Raw genomic sequence first — 15,973 nt, forward strand, 5'->3', positions numbered from 1 at the left:
GTTGAGAGATGTCTGTCTGCACCTTTCCTGTGGCTATTTGTCTTTCTAGCCACTTCCCTACTTGTACCTTTCATTCTGCATTATAATTATTAGACCTTCAGATTGAGGGCAGAGTCAATGTCTTACTGAATTCCTAATACTTCTCCAATGCCTCAGACATAGTAATACTCAATATATCTGTGTTGAACTGAATTTGATTCTAAATACTCTTTCAGTGGGTGTTGCACCCTTAATGGTTTCCCATTACACCTAGAAGAAAGTCCAAACTCTGCCATGTGCAGCAGGGTCCTACGGGATCTGCCTGCGTCTCTCATCTCGGCTCCCACCCCAGTGGCTCTGTGTGATTCCTTGAACCCACTAAGCCTGTTCCTACCTCAGAGTCTTTGCATTTGCAATTCCTTCTGCTGGGAAAGCTCTTCTTCCAGATACTGCAGAAATCATTCCACCACATCAGTCAGGGTTCTGCTCAGTCATCTCCTTGTCAGAGAGCCTTGCCCAGACAATCGTATACCAAATAGCACCTCTGTCACACTCCAACCCTTGCCCTACTTTATCTTTTTCATGACACTCCTCACTGTCTGAGGCTATAGTACCTAGTACATTTTGTTTTACTTAGCACTGTCTACCGCTCTAAAATGTATGAGGATAGGGATTTTGTTTGTTTGTTTTATTCACCATTATATTCCTAGCACCTAGAACTCTGTGTTCTCAAAACAATGGCTGGTATACACTTTAAAAAATAATCTTAAATTGAAAAAGATAAAAAAGAAAACTCTAAAATTGAAACCAGCATTGACAAGCGAACGTAACTATATATTAAATTATAACATAATCACTGTGAAAAAAATAGAATTCTGATAACTTTTAAACATGGTACTTGGATGATAAGGCTGTAGTGAGATACAGTCTAAGGATAAAAATGATTGCAGCCAAAAAAATATTGAAAGTAACCTTGAGGTTTCTTGTTGGTAATGGAACTGATGCATTAATGGTAATTCCAAAACCATGTGGGGCGTATCGTAGGATTGAGCAAAAGAGCAAGCACACTGCTGCTGCTGGGAACCACAGTCCTCAGTGTGAGAGGGGTACACAGCTATGGAATGGGGAAAGAAGAGCACCTTTTGGTGTGGAATTAGATTACGGGTATCAGTATGAACTCATTTTGTTTCCCACAGGCAAAGTCTAAAAGAAATGACATCCCAGTAGCAATAAGCACCCTTAGTGCTCAGGACTTAGTTTTTAAATACCATTTTCCATTAAAAGGAATCAGGGCTCCTTGAAGAAATAACCAATTTCAGGGTTAGAGGAGGGAAAGTAGAAGATGTTTCTGGAACATATATTTGTGCCAACAACCAAGGAAATGAGCAGAGAGTAATGGGGACCTGTTAAAAGGATGGAGCTTGAAGGGCTCCCACTGACAAAATTTGGAACAATTATAAGCATCAAAAACAATGATAGCAATACATCTTAAAAGACCAAATAGGAGTAACAATCCATGTTCATGAGTCTACAGTTACCTTTTTAGAAGTAAATAATAGAGAGGAGGGAAAACTCTCCTTTACAGAAGACTGTCAGATGATATCCATAGAAAGATATTAGAAAAATTACCATTTTATAACCTCCAGTGTTAATAACTGATTCAGACAAGGATCATCAATGGATGTTAAAATTATTAGGTGACAGATTTTGGGGGAACAGATGTTCACATGGTCTCAGATTATTAATTAATTACAAACAGAAACAGGTATCTTTACAACGGCGAAATCTGACAAACACCACCTTGACAAAGTGACCAAATTTACCATCACCAGTAAGGGACATACTGACATTATGTGCTGACAATAAAAAATGTTCTGGAATACATTTGGGGGACAATTGGAGAATTTTGAATATGGGCTGAATCAATATTCACATATAGACACTTGTGTGAACATGTATATGTATATACATTTTAGATGAACATACTGGCTTAATATATTTCCGTCTTGATGCTATTTGAGGAACACAAGAAAACATGACTTCAACTCACCTCCCCAGTGGCGTAAAAGTCATTATCTTTATATTCAGGGAACAACTGGAAAAACTGAATTAGGGCACTGCAAAAAAGAACAACAACAACAATAAAAATGAATCAGAATTGCTTCATGCTACGATACCAAATCTAACCCTTTGGCAATATGTTTCACATTCATTTGAAATAAGATACTATTCTGCCCCGAGCTCCTGTAGTGCATTTTTTCAAAGTCTCATGTGTACAATATTCCATACGATATGGATATTTAGAAAACACATGTGGGCTTACTTCATGCTACTAAGAAGTTTGGACAAGTTGGACGTCCATATAGTGGGCACATTTCCAAATCTCTGAGTTACCACTTTGGATCATCTAGTTATTGAAAGGACCGTGAGGAAATGATACAGGCTTTCACCTGTTATGTAGCAATTCTTGGAGGTGGTTCTGCAAAACTTATGGCCCCATTAACCCAGGTTTGTGCTGAAGTAAAGAGAACCTCAGTTGCTAACCAATCCCCACTGCAGGGGGACCCCAAACATTTCTAACGGAGCTCCCAGAATGTCAACATTTTAGTAAACAAAGAATAGACCAACTAAAATGACTATAACCTAAAGGAAAACCAGCAAACAGCCACACAAATATTGAAGTAAATGTACAGTGGCCTCTAGGCTCAAAAAAATTATGTTTACTTAAAAATGCCAACAGCTACTTCAGTGAGTTATGCTGAAATTGATTTAAACAGACTCAAGGAATTATTTCATAATAAGTCAAAAAAAGGTAGATCTTTAAAATGACTCTTTAATTGACCAAAATCTTTTCGAAAAAAAAGAATCAAAAACTTGTGAAACTCAGAAGCCCTATGAGTGTTTTGACCCAGATTGCAGTGGCTGAGAGGCTAGGGAGGGTTTTTGTCCCAGTTTCCTGCTGAGGGACTAAAAGCCATGAACCACCCAGGGAAGATGAAAGGCAAGGAGGCTCTGCAAACCCAGGAGGAGGAGAAAGTTCAAGGGTTACAGAGAGGCAAAATTGGGTCATTACAATCACGATGATCCCAGCTATATTTAATTTTCAAAGGCTCCATAAAAATTCACCATGAAACACTACTGTAGAGTTTCGGTGTATTTCTGTATTCATTATTTATAGTGGCCTTTGTAAAAACTAAATCTGAGAGCTGCATTTTATAGCTTTCTTGTTTGTGCTGGCAATAAACTGGCTTTCGAACGCAGATAAAAATAGGCATTCATTCTCCACCCTTCCCTCCCCAACCTCCAGGCTAAAAACTACTTCCCTTTCTCTCTTCCTGCTTGTTGGAATGGCAATAGATAATTTAATCTAGTAAGTCTCAATTAAGCCTTACATTTTAGCTTAAAGCTCATTTCCTTGTAGTATCTTGTTAAAAGACTCATCAGGGTTGCCAGATTTAGCAAGCAAAATTATGGCATCCAATTAAATTTGAATTTCAGATAAATAACAAAAACGTTTTAGTATAATATAAGCATTAAATATATCCCAAATATTGCATGGAACATACCTTAAAAATGTATTTGTTGTTTATCTGCAATTCAAATGTGACTGGGCATTCCGTATTTATCTGGCAATCTTAGTGGGAGATAATCTCCCAGGTTACTTCTGGTTCGAAAATGCCAGGATTCTCTAGCTCAAGTTTCCAAGGCAAGGCCCCACTTAAGGAAGTTATCATAGAGTTTTAATTTCACAGTTAAATCAGAAAAATAAATTGAGGCCAGGCACAGTGCTCATGCCTGTAGTCCCAGCACTTTGGGAGGCCAAGGCAGGAGGATCACTTGAGGCCAAGAGTTCGAGACTGTAGTGAGCTATGATCACACCACTGCACTCCAGCCTGAGTGACAGAGCTACACCAGCCTCTTACAAAAAAGAAAAAATTGGCTGATTTTGTTTTGGCAAGTGCTTGGTTGGTCTTTTCTAAATAGGAGTGAAGAATTTAAAAGGTAAATTTAGTAAGTTAGATTTGCATATGCCATTTGCTCATTTAACTGCATTTTAGTAAAAAACTAGTCTTATTACATGGTGAGTCTGCCTGAAAATAGAATCTAGAATCATGCCCACAAGAGATTTCAAATTTTAGAAGCAGAATTGCTAAAGTATAGACTATATAATACATACACGTGTGTATCCACGTGCACACTCCACGAATTTATTTCAGTACAAGAGCTGCATGGCACAGGAAGTATACCTCTTCCAGGTGATTCCACCTGGCAGCATTGCTGGCATTGTACCATGGACTTGTCTAATAAATAGAATTTAGTTAAAGCTATCTGCTGGCAGAAAGGTACATTAAAGGACAACAGGGAGAAACTGAGATTGCAAGGAAAAATGACTAGGAGAAAATTATTCCTCAGATAACTTTTTAAAGTGAGAAGTCGGTAGACGTGGAGCAGAGAAGGTGAGTGTGAATGATCATGCACTATAGACCTGAAGATAGCACTAAAAGTTGGTCGGTTCAAATGGAGCTAGAAGCATAATAAGCACAAACAATGATCAGGAGAATTGGGGTTCAAATAATCTAAGCGAAGTCTCCGTTCCAACAGAAGCCAAGCAAGGAGTAGCGACAGTCACTGACACTGGACTGAAACAAGTGGGGCAGCAGGAATACTGGTGGTGTGGTTCTGCTGGAGCACATGAGGGGAGCCTCTTCTGCACAATTCCACATCCAGTGTGGCTGAGCCATGATCCTCTTCACCCAGCATGGATCATACACTGTTCACATTGAATATATGAAGCCTGCTTCATAGTTGCATTGCTGTGAAGCTGTGTTTGGCAAGGCGTATCATTTCCCATCACAAACCAACACGTGGGATGGAACGACAGTAGCACTTCCATTGGGCCGCTAAGAAAAGAGCTACAGGCCCCTCCTAGCATGTAAGCATCGGGAGAGCAGAGACTTCTGGGATTGGTGATACTACTGTATCACCAGCACCAAGAACAGGATCAGGCACACAGTAGGCACTTGATAAACAGAGGCAGAAGGAGAGTGGCACCAACTAGTACACTCCAAGTCAAGTCAGTAAGTTTATTATTTTTTAGTAATTTTTTTTCTAAACCAGAGAGGCATTATGGCTGAATAGATCACTCCAAATAGGGGAAAGAAAGAAAGAAAGAAAAAGAAAGAAAAGAAAAGAAAAGAAAAGAAAGAAAGAAAGAAAGAAAGAAAGAAAGAAAGAAAGAAAGAAAGAAAGAAAGAAAGAAAGAATGAAAGAAAGAAAAGGGAGTATTTAAACATCTTGTTATTGAAAAAGTTTCATTTCTAAACACAAAGAAAAGCAGCATAGATGTGCATGGTAAATGCCTCTTTAGGAGGGCACTCCTTACAGCCATGCACTATTAATAGTCAAAACGAATGGGATTTTCAGAAAAAAATAATATGGTTTTCAAAGGGAGAAAAAGCAAGATCCACTCTTTAAACCTGTAGTAGCCCATTTACAGGTTTGCAAGCCACCTTCTCATTCCAAACCCCCATCTGGAGAGCTAGAGACAAGAATGCGGTCACAAAGGAAACGAACAGTGTAAACTATAAAGAAAACAGCTGAAATCAGTTTTCTGCACTACCCTTGATTAGCTATTTTCCAGTTCTAAGAGCCTGAAGCAAAAAGAACTAAAACAGCTATAAACAATGGATACTTTGAAATAGGTTCTCTTTACATGCCATGCAAGAGGAGATGTACCACATGTCAGCAGTAGACGTCCAGGCGGAGGGTCAACTGGAAGCTGTAACCATCTCTGAGGGAGGGGAAGGAGGGGGGAGGGGAAGGAGGGGGAAGGGGAAGGAGGAGGGAGGGGAAGGAGGGGGGAGGGGAAGGAGGGGGGAGGGGAAGGAGGGGGGGAGGGGCAGGGCCTGGCAGCATTGGGAAGCTCTGACTTAGAGGAGGCTGAAGCATCTCTTCAGTACAGACCCTCTGCTCTCGGGGTGTTTGCTAAACAACTGAGCTTGTTTGCATTTAAGCCAAAAGAGGGTTGGAGGGTTTGGGGGGTGGTAGGTTTGCGATCCCAAGAACAAGAAGAGCACACAATGCTAAGGAGAGACGTGGCTGGTGAGTAACAGTGGGGAGGACCACCACCCAGCACAGTTAGGTCTATGGAGGGAAGGACAGGAGGTGCCAGGGAGGCTGGGGTCCCCCCTGCTAGGACTCACTGTACCTGGGGGGTCCTAGGCATTCCCCCCTGGAAACTGAATAGAAGTGTGCAAATCATGGGACATTGGAAAACAAAAGTGGAGAAGACAACAGCCATATTCTTTTCTGGGTCAGCACAGGGAAAGATATCTTTGAGGAAAAGTCCCCGGATGCCCTGGCCATCTGCCTTAGGGAGAAAGGAGTAAAACTGAAAGCTTTTGTCAGAGATCAGAAAACTCTGACTGCTCTTAGATGTACTTTCACTTTGGAGATGGGCTGGGTTTGCTCACCTAGTAATGAGCACAGTGTCTGGTGGAGGTGGGGGGTAGGGAAGCTAGTTAACTCCTTCTGGCCGCTAGGGTTCTTTTAGTAAATTGTTATAAATGCATAAAGTGCTGCCCTACTGACCTGAAAGAATTCAGGACTTGCTCTCTAGTAATAATTTATAGACTGGAAAAATCTGACCAAATAAGAAAGGTCACTTACTTAAAAAAAAAATACTAAAAATAGCTTTAATGAAAGGAGTAAAAGAAGGAGAAAAATTATATGTACACTGTTTCATCAGGCTTACCACTTTATACTTTTCCTTTTTTTTTTTTTCTTTAGCAAAAGAAAAGTGTTGTAAGATGAAGGGAAAAGGGCAGAGACTAGCTAATAAGTTTTCAGCCTAGGAAAGTCAAGAAGTAGAAGCAAAAGAGTAGAAAATTGCATCTGAAGGCCACACAAAAAGAGGAATCTTGGGAAAGAAAACAAACCAATATATGAAAAGATGATGTCCCCCGGCAAATGCAAAGTTAAATACAATTTTGGAAAACAAGCAGAAACCTCTTAGGCATCTGGCTGAAAGGTCTGCTCTGTCTCTGTTGTTTCATAAAGGGTATTTCTGCAAACTATAGTTATGCCCTAAGATTTCACCTCTTCTTGCTACTTTGTCTTTTTGCCACTTCCACAATTATCAATGACAATGTAATGAAGTGGAAAATAGTGTGAGTGTGTGAGAGTGGGGGTGTGGGTGTGTGTGTGTGGGGTGTGTGTGTGGGTGTGTGTGTGTACATATCCACATGTAGAAATATCCTTTAAAAAATCTTCAGGAATTGGACTAGAGGACCAATCAATAATAATGCTACCACTGGAAGAATTTTCATTTTCTTTTTAAAAAGACAGGCTCTCACGCCATCTCTCAGGCTGGAGTGGAGTGCAGTGGCACAGTCATAGCTCACAGCAACCTCAAACTCCTGGGCTCAAGTGATCCTCCTGCCTCAGCCTCCCAAGTAGCTGGGACTACAGGTGCTACCATGGCCAGCTAATTTGCTTTTTGTAGAGATGTGGTCTCGCTATGTTGTCTATGCTGGTCTTGAACTCCTCCCACCCCGGCTTCCCAGCATACTGGGATTCCATGCATGAGCCACTGTGCCCAGCCAGAATTTTCCTATTGAGATAGAAAAATATTTGGTCTGAATAAGGCCGAGAGAAAGGCAGAGCATCTTACCTGTATAAATTTTGGGCCACATCATCCTCATTGACCGCATATCCGTGAGGGTCATCAGTAAAACTGAAGCCTGTGCCCACCTGCAGGTGAAATAAAGCAGCAAGTATAAACACAGAGAAACACATGCCTTGGGGACCTTCAGAGAGGTCCCACACTGGAAGGTACCTTATCCCAAAGGCCAAGCCTCTGACTTGGGATTTCTGCTGTCACACCATGTGCCCTGAGCCTCTCTCTCAAGAGGATACTGAGTTCCACCTATTCCCTCCATCCCCCAAAGCCCAAATAAAATGTCAGCACAAAGCTTTGCCCTGGGGTCAGTGGCTAAGCTGTCTTGATTCCCCCATGGGGACCCTGCCAGATGTTGACTTAAGGAGGAAGAATTCATCTTTCTTGGCCTCTGCTATAGTATGAAAAGTCTCCTTTCTGAAATCTGGAGGATGCATTGCTCTGCCCTGCCAAGAAGGAACTCTCTAGGTTGGAGATAAAAGATATTAATAGTTGTACTCGGTCCTCCGCCTCCTCCTGTCCTTGTTTTAATCCTCCTCTTATTTATTTATGAGAAATATGGCCATTAAGCCATTTCAGCATCAATAGATAAAGAGTTTTAAAATAATTAAGACTAATTTTAAACTAATATTTCCTTGTACCTAAAAGTTCATAGACAACTGAGCTGTAAATCAAAGGAAGCTACTAGTTATTTTGCATCAATAATTTGTATAAGGAACGCACTCCCCATCTAGTATAGACACTTTTGTTTTTGTTTTCTAAACACCCAATGGTATACGGCATTTAATTCACCATTTATTTAAATATGCAATTAGAGACTAGCAAAATGGTCGACAAAACAAGGTGGGGGGACAAACATGTTGAATTTTTTTTCCTTCTTATTTATCTTTCTTCTCTTTGAACCATCTGAAAAGTGAGAAAAGTTAAAGATTTTAGTTAGGGGGCAAAGATCTCCAAATCTGCAGAAGTTGGTCCTAAGTTTCTCTCCTTTTTTGTACCTTATTAGAACCAATTTCATAAGACCGACCCAAGGAGATTATCACTTTTTTTTCTTTTTAAGACAGAGTCTCATTCTGATGCCCAGGCTAGAGTGCCATGGCGTCAGCCTAGCTCACAGCAACCTCAGACTCCTGGGCTCAAGCGATCCTACTGCCTCAGCCTCTCAAGTAGCTGGGACTATAGGCATGTACCACCACGCCTAGATAATTTTTTCTATTTTTAGTCGCCTGGCTAATCTTTTTCCTATTTTTAGTAGAGGCACGGTCTTGCTTTTGCTCAGGCTGGTCTGAACTCCTGACCTCAAGCGATCCTCCCTTCTCGGCCTCCCGGAGTGCTAAGATTACAGGCGTGAGCCACCGTGCCCAGCCAGATTATCACTTTTTGTCTTGAGATACAGCATTCTGCTTGCCTTAATAAGTGAAGGAGATCAGTCTTAACTTTCTGTATCAAGAACTCTACGTGAAAGGTTAGACGTTCTGATACTATGCAATAACCTATGAAGTGGGAACTATTAGTGAACTACTATTAGTGAACAGAAACTAATCTCTTGTCCTGGGTGGTATAATTCAGTGAACAGGATATTTCAATAGGATTAAAAATGAGGACAGGAGAGAAGGCAGAAAGAAAAAGTTCCAAACTCAGATATGATGACACAAATAAACAGAAAAACTAAATCTCAAAATGATTTAATTTTATAGATTAATTTCTATTTTAAAGGGAAAAACTAAATCTAGTTTTTTAAATGTACTTAATTAAAAAAAAAAAAAAGAGAGAGAGACAAGAGAGGCCAGCATCAACATCTCATGGAGGCATCTTGTACTCACTGGATTATCAATGTACAGCATGGAAAGCGTGGTGGTCCAAGGGAAGTCTCTGGTGCGCACTGTGAAAACAGAGAGGAATGAGATGGAGTTGTGAACAAAACATCCCACCTGAGTTCCAGTGCCCGACACCCCTACCTGTCCTCATGACTCATGGTGGCCCCTCTAAGGTTGTTCACTCTCCCACGGTGGGGAACAGGATCCAGCACCTCTACCTTCTTCCCTCTTCTCCTTTACTCCCCCTGACCCAGAGGGTTTCTATGTCTAAGATAAAACTTGGAGACAAAACCCTGTGCAACACGTTCATGAAGAAACACCCATCTCCCACCCGTGCGATAACTCCCATCTTTCCAATCCAATCCAATCGATCACCTTTAACGTCCGATCTCTCCTGAAGAGAACAACTTCAACAAAATTGGCATCTAAACCTTTACACTGAGTCACAAGCTGGACTGGCTCACACTCCAAATTCTGACCCAGGAAAAGTAAACAATCTTCCCAAAATTAAAATTAAAGAATGTGCTGAAGGTAAACCTGGGTTATAGCCAGATGCTGCTCTTTCTCCACCTCAGCCCTACCATTAGTGTCTCACTTCCAAGGTACCAGATCGTAGATGGACTGAACCATAACGTGTTCAGTTCACGTGAATAGTTAAGCATATAATTCCACCCATTAGTGCCATGCAAAAGGGCTGTCCCAAATAGTAATAAATACCAACTGTTTTTGTAAGCCGAGAATGCTTGAGTCAGCAGCAGACTATGAGAAAATAGCTTAAAACCTTTCACCCAAATTTCAAGGGAGAAAGCAGCCCAGGCAGGACGCTCGCCCCAGTGGCTCCTCCTTCTTAGACAGACATTGCCAGAAAGCTGTGTTTTTATAATCTAGAACAGTCAAGCTAAGCCTAGTGGTTCAGTGTTTACTCTAAGTTAGTTTTGGAGCAGATGTAAGGTTCAGACGACTGATTCTCTATAGGAAGTAGAGTCCAAGCAATACTTACCGGTCATGTTACTTGTGATAACATAAGGTCCATGTTCCACAAAGAGGCCAAACATGGATGAACCTCCCGGCCCACCCTGCAGCCAGAGAACTACTGGGGCATCGTCTGGCTGCACCTAGAGGGAGCAGAGAAACCAGTGAGCACAGGGAACACTCACCAAGGCTACAGAATACACACAAGTAAACTTACCCAAATCCTCTGTCTTTCATGGCCTTGACTAAATCCCATAAAACCTTCCAGACCCCAGTGACCACTGTCCACTATAAACAAAGTGCTGGTCATCGCACGTTTTGTTGAATTAGCATTTGCCTCCAATGCTGGTATCTTCTTGTTGTGTCTTTTTCTTGCCAAGAGACAGAAAACCCATTGGGTGTGGAAGCTTTGCTTGTGCACGCTGCCAGACATCTAGCATGCTGCCGAGGGCACGGTTACGTTTTTTTAGCTGTTTAAACCTTTGGGGGACTTTTCCATTTGATGCGCATGTTTCCAACAGAGGTACGACAAAGAACCATTCTCCTCAGGGACACTTTCTACTCTTTACCACCAGCCCAGACGCCTTCCTGATTTTATTCACTAAGAAGGTGTCCACAGTGACCGGGGAAACTGAGGAGACTTGGACAGGCCCAGAGTCATTTAGACGATACAAATAACAACAGATAAACAAGGTAAGGATTTATTTAGGACATGTGGGAGACATGAATTAGAAAGGGTCATTGGCAGGGCTGGAATGTTGAAAATTGGCTACTGGCAGGAGTGTCAGTACCATCACCTGCAATGACAGTGGGTTTTTTGTAACTCTTCCATTTAACACATGTTTCTTGAACACCCAATTTGGGCCAGGAGTGCTGCTAGGAGCTGGGTACACAGTACAGCAGTGAGTGAGGCAGAAAACTGCCCGTTCTCTTGGAGCTTATGATTTCATGGGGAGTACAGACAATACGTAAGTAAAGAAATAAATACATGTGATGATTTGAGAGCATGAAAAAGAAATAAGGATGATGTTCAGAGAGTAGCTAGGGCTGAGAAGAAGAGGATGAGCAGCGAAGGCCTCAGTGAGGGCCTGAGCACCAACCTGAACTCTGACAGCTTTAGAGGACCCAGCCAGGAGCAGGGCCAGGGAGCAGCTGTGGACAGAGGGAAGTGACAAGGGAAAATCCTCCTGACAGAAAGGAACTGGGAGTGGAGGGCGGCACAGTCCTCACATGTATTCCCCGGAACCACCTGGAAGAAGCTCTACCTGGCCTGTCTTTAGCTCCCAGCAGGACCTAACAGTGAGGTCATGTAATGTCTTGGCTCATCGGATGTTCAGTCTGCCAGGCACGGCAAGCAGGGATCCCATTGCTTCAGCCCAGCGCGAAATCCTGCACCCTCTTGCTTGGCCTGGTTGCACGGACAAATCAAGGTATGCTTGGAAGGCCTGAGTGGATGGCCCCATCTACCTAGATGTTGGGAGAAGGCTGCGGCAGAAGGCAAGACCAACTCAAGAGGAAGTGACTGAGATGCCACCACCAAGAACCAGGAGGAAGGGCTGAGCAGACGGAGTTCTAACCATGACCACAGAGGGCACGGAGGGGTTTCTCTTCCCTAGTCACCAAAAGGCTTTAGAGTCCTTTATAGCCTTGGAAAGGGGCCCAAGAGACCTTGCAGGAAGAGAAGCGCTGGTAAGAACAGCCATGAGCTGCGAACAGCCTTCCTATGAGGTGCTGCCTCTGGGGCCCACTCCTGACCATAATGAAATTAAGTGACATAATTAAAGCCCTTGGAACAATGCCTAATGTATGACAAAAGCATTATAAATGTAAATGAATATTATAAATAGGGAAACAGGTAGAAATGGTGCAAGCCCAGAGTCAGACTGGGACCTCCCATCAGCAGGGCTGTAGCCCAAGAGTCAGCACACTACAGTGGGTAAGTGTGGGAGCTCTTGCCCCAGACTGTTTGGATTCAAATGTAGGCTCTACCACCCACTAGTTACGTAACTTTGGGTAAGCTGCCTAAGCTCTCTGGAGCTCCATTTCCTCACCTGTAAAATGGAAACAACAATAGTACCTATGTCATAGGTTTGTTGGGAGGATTAAATGAATTACTTTTCATAAAGCCCAGCTTTATACTATGTGTTCTACAAACACTGGCTATTGCTGTAATAGACAAATACTAGGAAGGTATAGATGGTTTGCATGCAATCTACCTATAAATGAAAAAATAGGAAAGTGGGTTGTGTGGTGGTTTTTTTCTTGCTCCTTTGGCCTGCACCTTCCCTGGTCAGTTTTTCACCAGTTAGTCCTCCTGCCTCAAGTGTTCAAATGTCTGTGAACAAGTCAAGAGAACGAGGGTCTTGTCTTATAAATCAAAGCAGGACAAATTAAAATCAAAGACAGCTTGTTAACTTGAGCAAGAGCGAGACCCTGTCTCTATAGAAAACAGGAAAATTAGCCAGGTGTGGTGGTGCGTACCTGTGGTCCCAGCTACTTGGGAGGGTGAGGAGGGAGAATTGTTTGAGCCCAGGAGTTTGATGCTGCAGTGAGCTACGATCGCACTAATGTACTGTAGCTGGGTGACCCTGTCTCCAAAAAAGAATAATAATAATAACAAATAAATAATAAAAATATTTTAAAAAGACAGACTTTTAAAGTTCCTGCAGAGAAGCTGAGTGAACCCTGGAATTGGGAGCTGAACAGGTTGTGGTTCTAGTTGGCCACATAATAGCTGTGTCATCCTGGCCCTCTCTGCTTCTTCCAGTCCTCAGTTTCCTCATCTGTAAAATGGTGACAATGCCTACCTCAAAGGCTGCTTAAAGGCTCTGGTGAGAAAATGTGTGTAAAATGATAGTGTAAACTCTAATGCACTAAACAAATATAACTAGCTCTGCCTCAACTTGTCTGTGGTCTCAACTGTGTGTGCTTTAGTTTAATAAGTGACTTTTATCTCCTCTCAGATCCTCTTTTTCTGCTATTTAATACCACTTCCTATTACTACCTTCCACTTGTACTCACTTGGCGGTAGGAGCAAATTACATATGTTAGAGGTGGAAAAACAATGGAATTTGGGTGGAAGTTGTCCCTGCTCTTCCCAGCCTCCCGGGGAATGTGCGATGCTGTGAGTCCACCAATCCCAGAGGACATCCAGCCCCCACTTCCTTCCTAAAGGACATGTGAACTCCTAGAGGCCACAGTGTGCATGCTACAAACCAGCCAGTGGTTCTCAACCTTGGCACACATTAAAATAATTTGGAGAGATTTCTAAAGAATACTACAAATCCCAGTGGTTGCAATTCCATTGGTCTGGAGGGGGGCAGGCGTCATCAGTCTTTTTTGAAAGCTCCCAGGTGGTTCTAATATTCGCACAGGGCTGAGATCTGGGAGGTGGATGGAGAGTTTGCCCTCTCGGATGCCCTGCATCTCTGGTCTCCACCCTATCCTCCCCTGGCCTTCCATGTCCCTTCCTGTGACCTGGCACAATGAACTGGACCTCCGGCCTCTCAGAAAAATAGCCTGATCCTAAGAGGCCTCACTACAAAGTCAAGCCAAACACTTCCCTGCCAAACATCTTTACTATGCAACTTTGAAGCACAGGACACTGCATTCCTGGAATGCTTAAATAACAGGAGACCTGTGCACACACCTCCAACCTCAGCTGACCTTGTTCCTCGGATTTACTTTCCTGAAGGAGGTGAATGAGGTTCAACAACCCTTGAAGAAGTCTGTTATTAAAGAAAAGCCCACGCATACATCTTTCTACCTCAATGAGCCAACCAACCAGTGAACTAATATCGCCCTTATCTGGAATGAAATGCACAAATCAGATGCTGGAAAATAAATGTACACATGTTTAATGCTGGAAACCCAGGAGTTAGTGGCATCACAGCACTTTGAATTTTATAATATAACATCATAATGTCATGATGTACAGTATAATATTATGTCCATAGTAATGGCATGAAGTCACTATGTGATTGTCCTTAGGGTGATAAATTAAGTTCTCAACTGTGAGAATGCAGCCCTTCTCCCACTTCCTACGCCTCACTTTAGAAAGAATAAAAGTGAATGAAGCCATCCTGAACAAAACCACATCGTAAAACTTAAGACCAAATGAAATAAGAAATGACCACTTTAATTCATTTACAGTGTTAAAAAATTCAGGACTTTAAAAATATTTATAATATTGAAGCTCTAATTCAAGAGTGTATAAGACAAGAGAATTAATGTTTTTATTTTTTTCAAAAGCTTTAAAATTTTTTCTTAAAATGCTTTACGTTACAAGCAAAATACTTCTTAACTAGTTTTTTAATGAGGGTATTGAAAAAAAATCCACCCCCCCCTCCAAATTCTACTTTCCAGAGATGATCGTGGAGATGTTATGTTTACTCTTCCAGATTTTTCTCTAGGCTCCCCCTCCACATACATACATATGTATCTTGTAGCTATTATATATGCTATATACACGCTTTTTTTTTCAAAAATAGTTTCAGGCTATATATAATGCTCTATATTTGCTGTATTCACTTAATAACATGCTGTGGACTTCATATCAGTACATACCATCATTTGGCTCAAGACTATGACACTCTATGAATTTACCACAATGTATTAACTCATTTACCCTACAACACTGACACTCCCAGGACATTGTCTGGGGCTGGGGCTGCAGACCAACTCCTACCCATGGACAGCCAGAATACTTAATGGTTGAGAGTGTGGATTCTGGAGCCAAACTGCCAAGGTTTAAATTCCAACCATGCTATTTTACAGCTGTGTGTCCTTGGGCAAGTTACTTAACCCCTCTGTGTCTCAGTGTCCTCTGCTTTGAAAATATGGATAATAATAATGTCTATTTCATAAGGTTGTTATGCCGATTTAAAGAGTTGGTGTATGTACAGCACTTAGAACAGTGCCTGGTGTTACTACATCTATGTAAGTGTTAGCTCTGATTATTTTTCTGGTGGGGTGGGAAGACAGGTAATAAACAAGTAGACTAAATAATGGTGACATGAAAGAATAACGGACAGACACTAGCTTGGGTACTCAAAGAAGGCCTCTGGGGATGGCGTAACATTTGAGCTGAGACCTGAAAGATGAGTAATCCCTTTCTGATAAACATTTACATATTTAATGAAGAAGAAAATAAAAATCTCTACCAATGACTTATATAGGTCAGAGTACTATAGCAAGAACTGACGATCGAAAAAAAGGGACAAAAAATTCAAAATATTAAAGAAAATACAAAAGAATCCTAACTATTTAAGTGAGCAGTCTCTCTGGCAACAGAAGAGGGTGGGCGCACAGGTCCCCAAAACCTGGACCCTGTGCTGGAGCACAAGGAGCAACTGTGGCTTTGCCCTTTCAATTCTTCTGGCGACCCCTGGTGGACAGTTCGTGAATTGGACACTCCTCCCTCAGCATTTGTTCCAGAATGAACAGCCCAGGAGTAGGCAGGTTATCTTTCTGCTTGTCAGATTGTTGATAGAAAGAAATTTCACAATTTCTCACATTAGCTCATTCC

The 15,973-nt window shown here is 41.9% G+C and overlaps 1 protein-coding gene across 2 annotated transcripts in view; it reads right to left on the bottom strand.

Annotated features, from left to right (window-relative positions):
- The window catches only part of CPVL (carboxypeptidase vitellogenic like), a 136,709-nt gene that overhangs the window by 80,676 nt on the left and 40,060 nt on the right, over positions 1-15,973 (bottom strand). For both annotated transcript variants that reach the window (XM_045564212.1, XM_045564211.1), the window contains exons 4-7: positions 10,475-10,589; positions 9,481-9,539; positions 7,652-7,731; positions 2,030-2,096 (exon numbers count right to left, since the gene is read on the bottom strand). In XM_045564212.1, the coding sequence (XP_045420168.1) occupies positions 2,030-2,096; positions 7,652-7,731; positions 9,481-9,539; positions 10,475-10,589 (321 nt within the window). The remainder of the gene's footprint in view (positions 1-2,029; positions 2,097-7,651; positions 7,732-9,480; positions 9,540-10,474; positions 10,590-15,973) is intronic.

This window comes from Lemur catta, chromosome 11 (genome assembly GCF_020740605.2).
Source record: "Lemur catta isolate mLemCat1 chromosome 11, mLemCat1.pri, whole genome shotgun sequence".
In the NCBI taxonomy this organism is placed as follows: Eukaryota; Metazoa; Chordata; class Mammalia; order Primates; family Lemuridae; genus Lemur; species Lemur catta.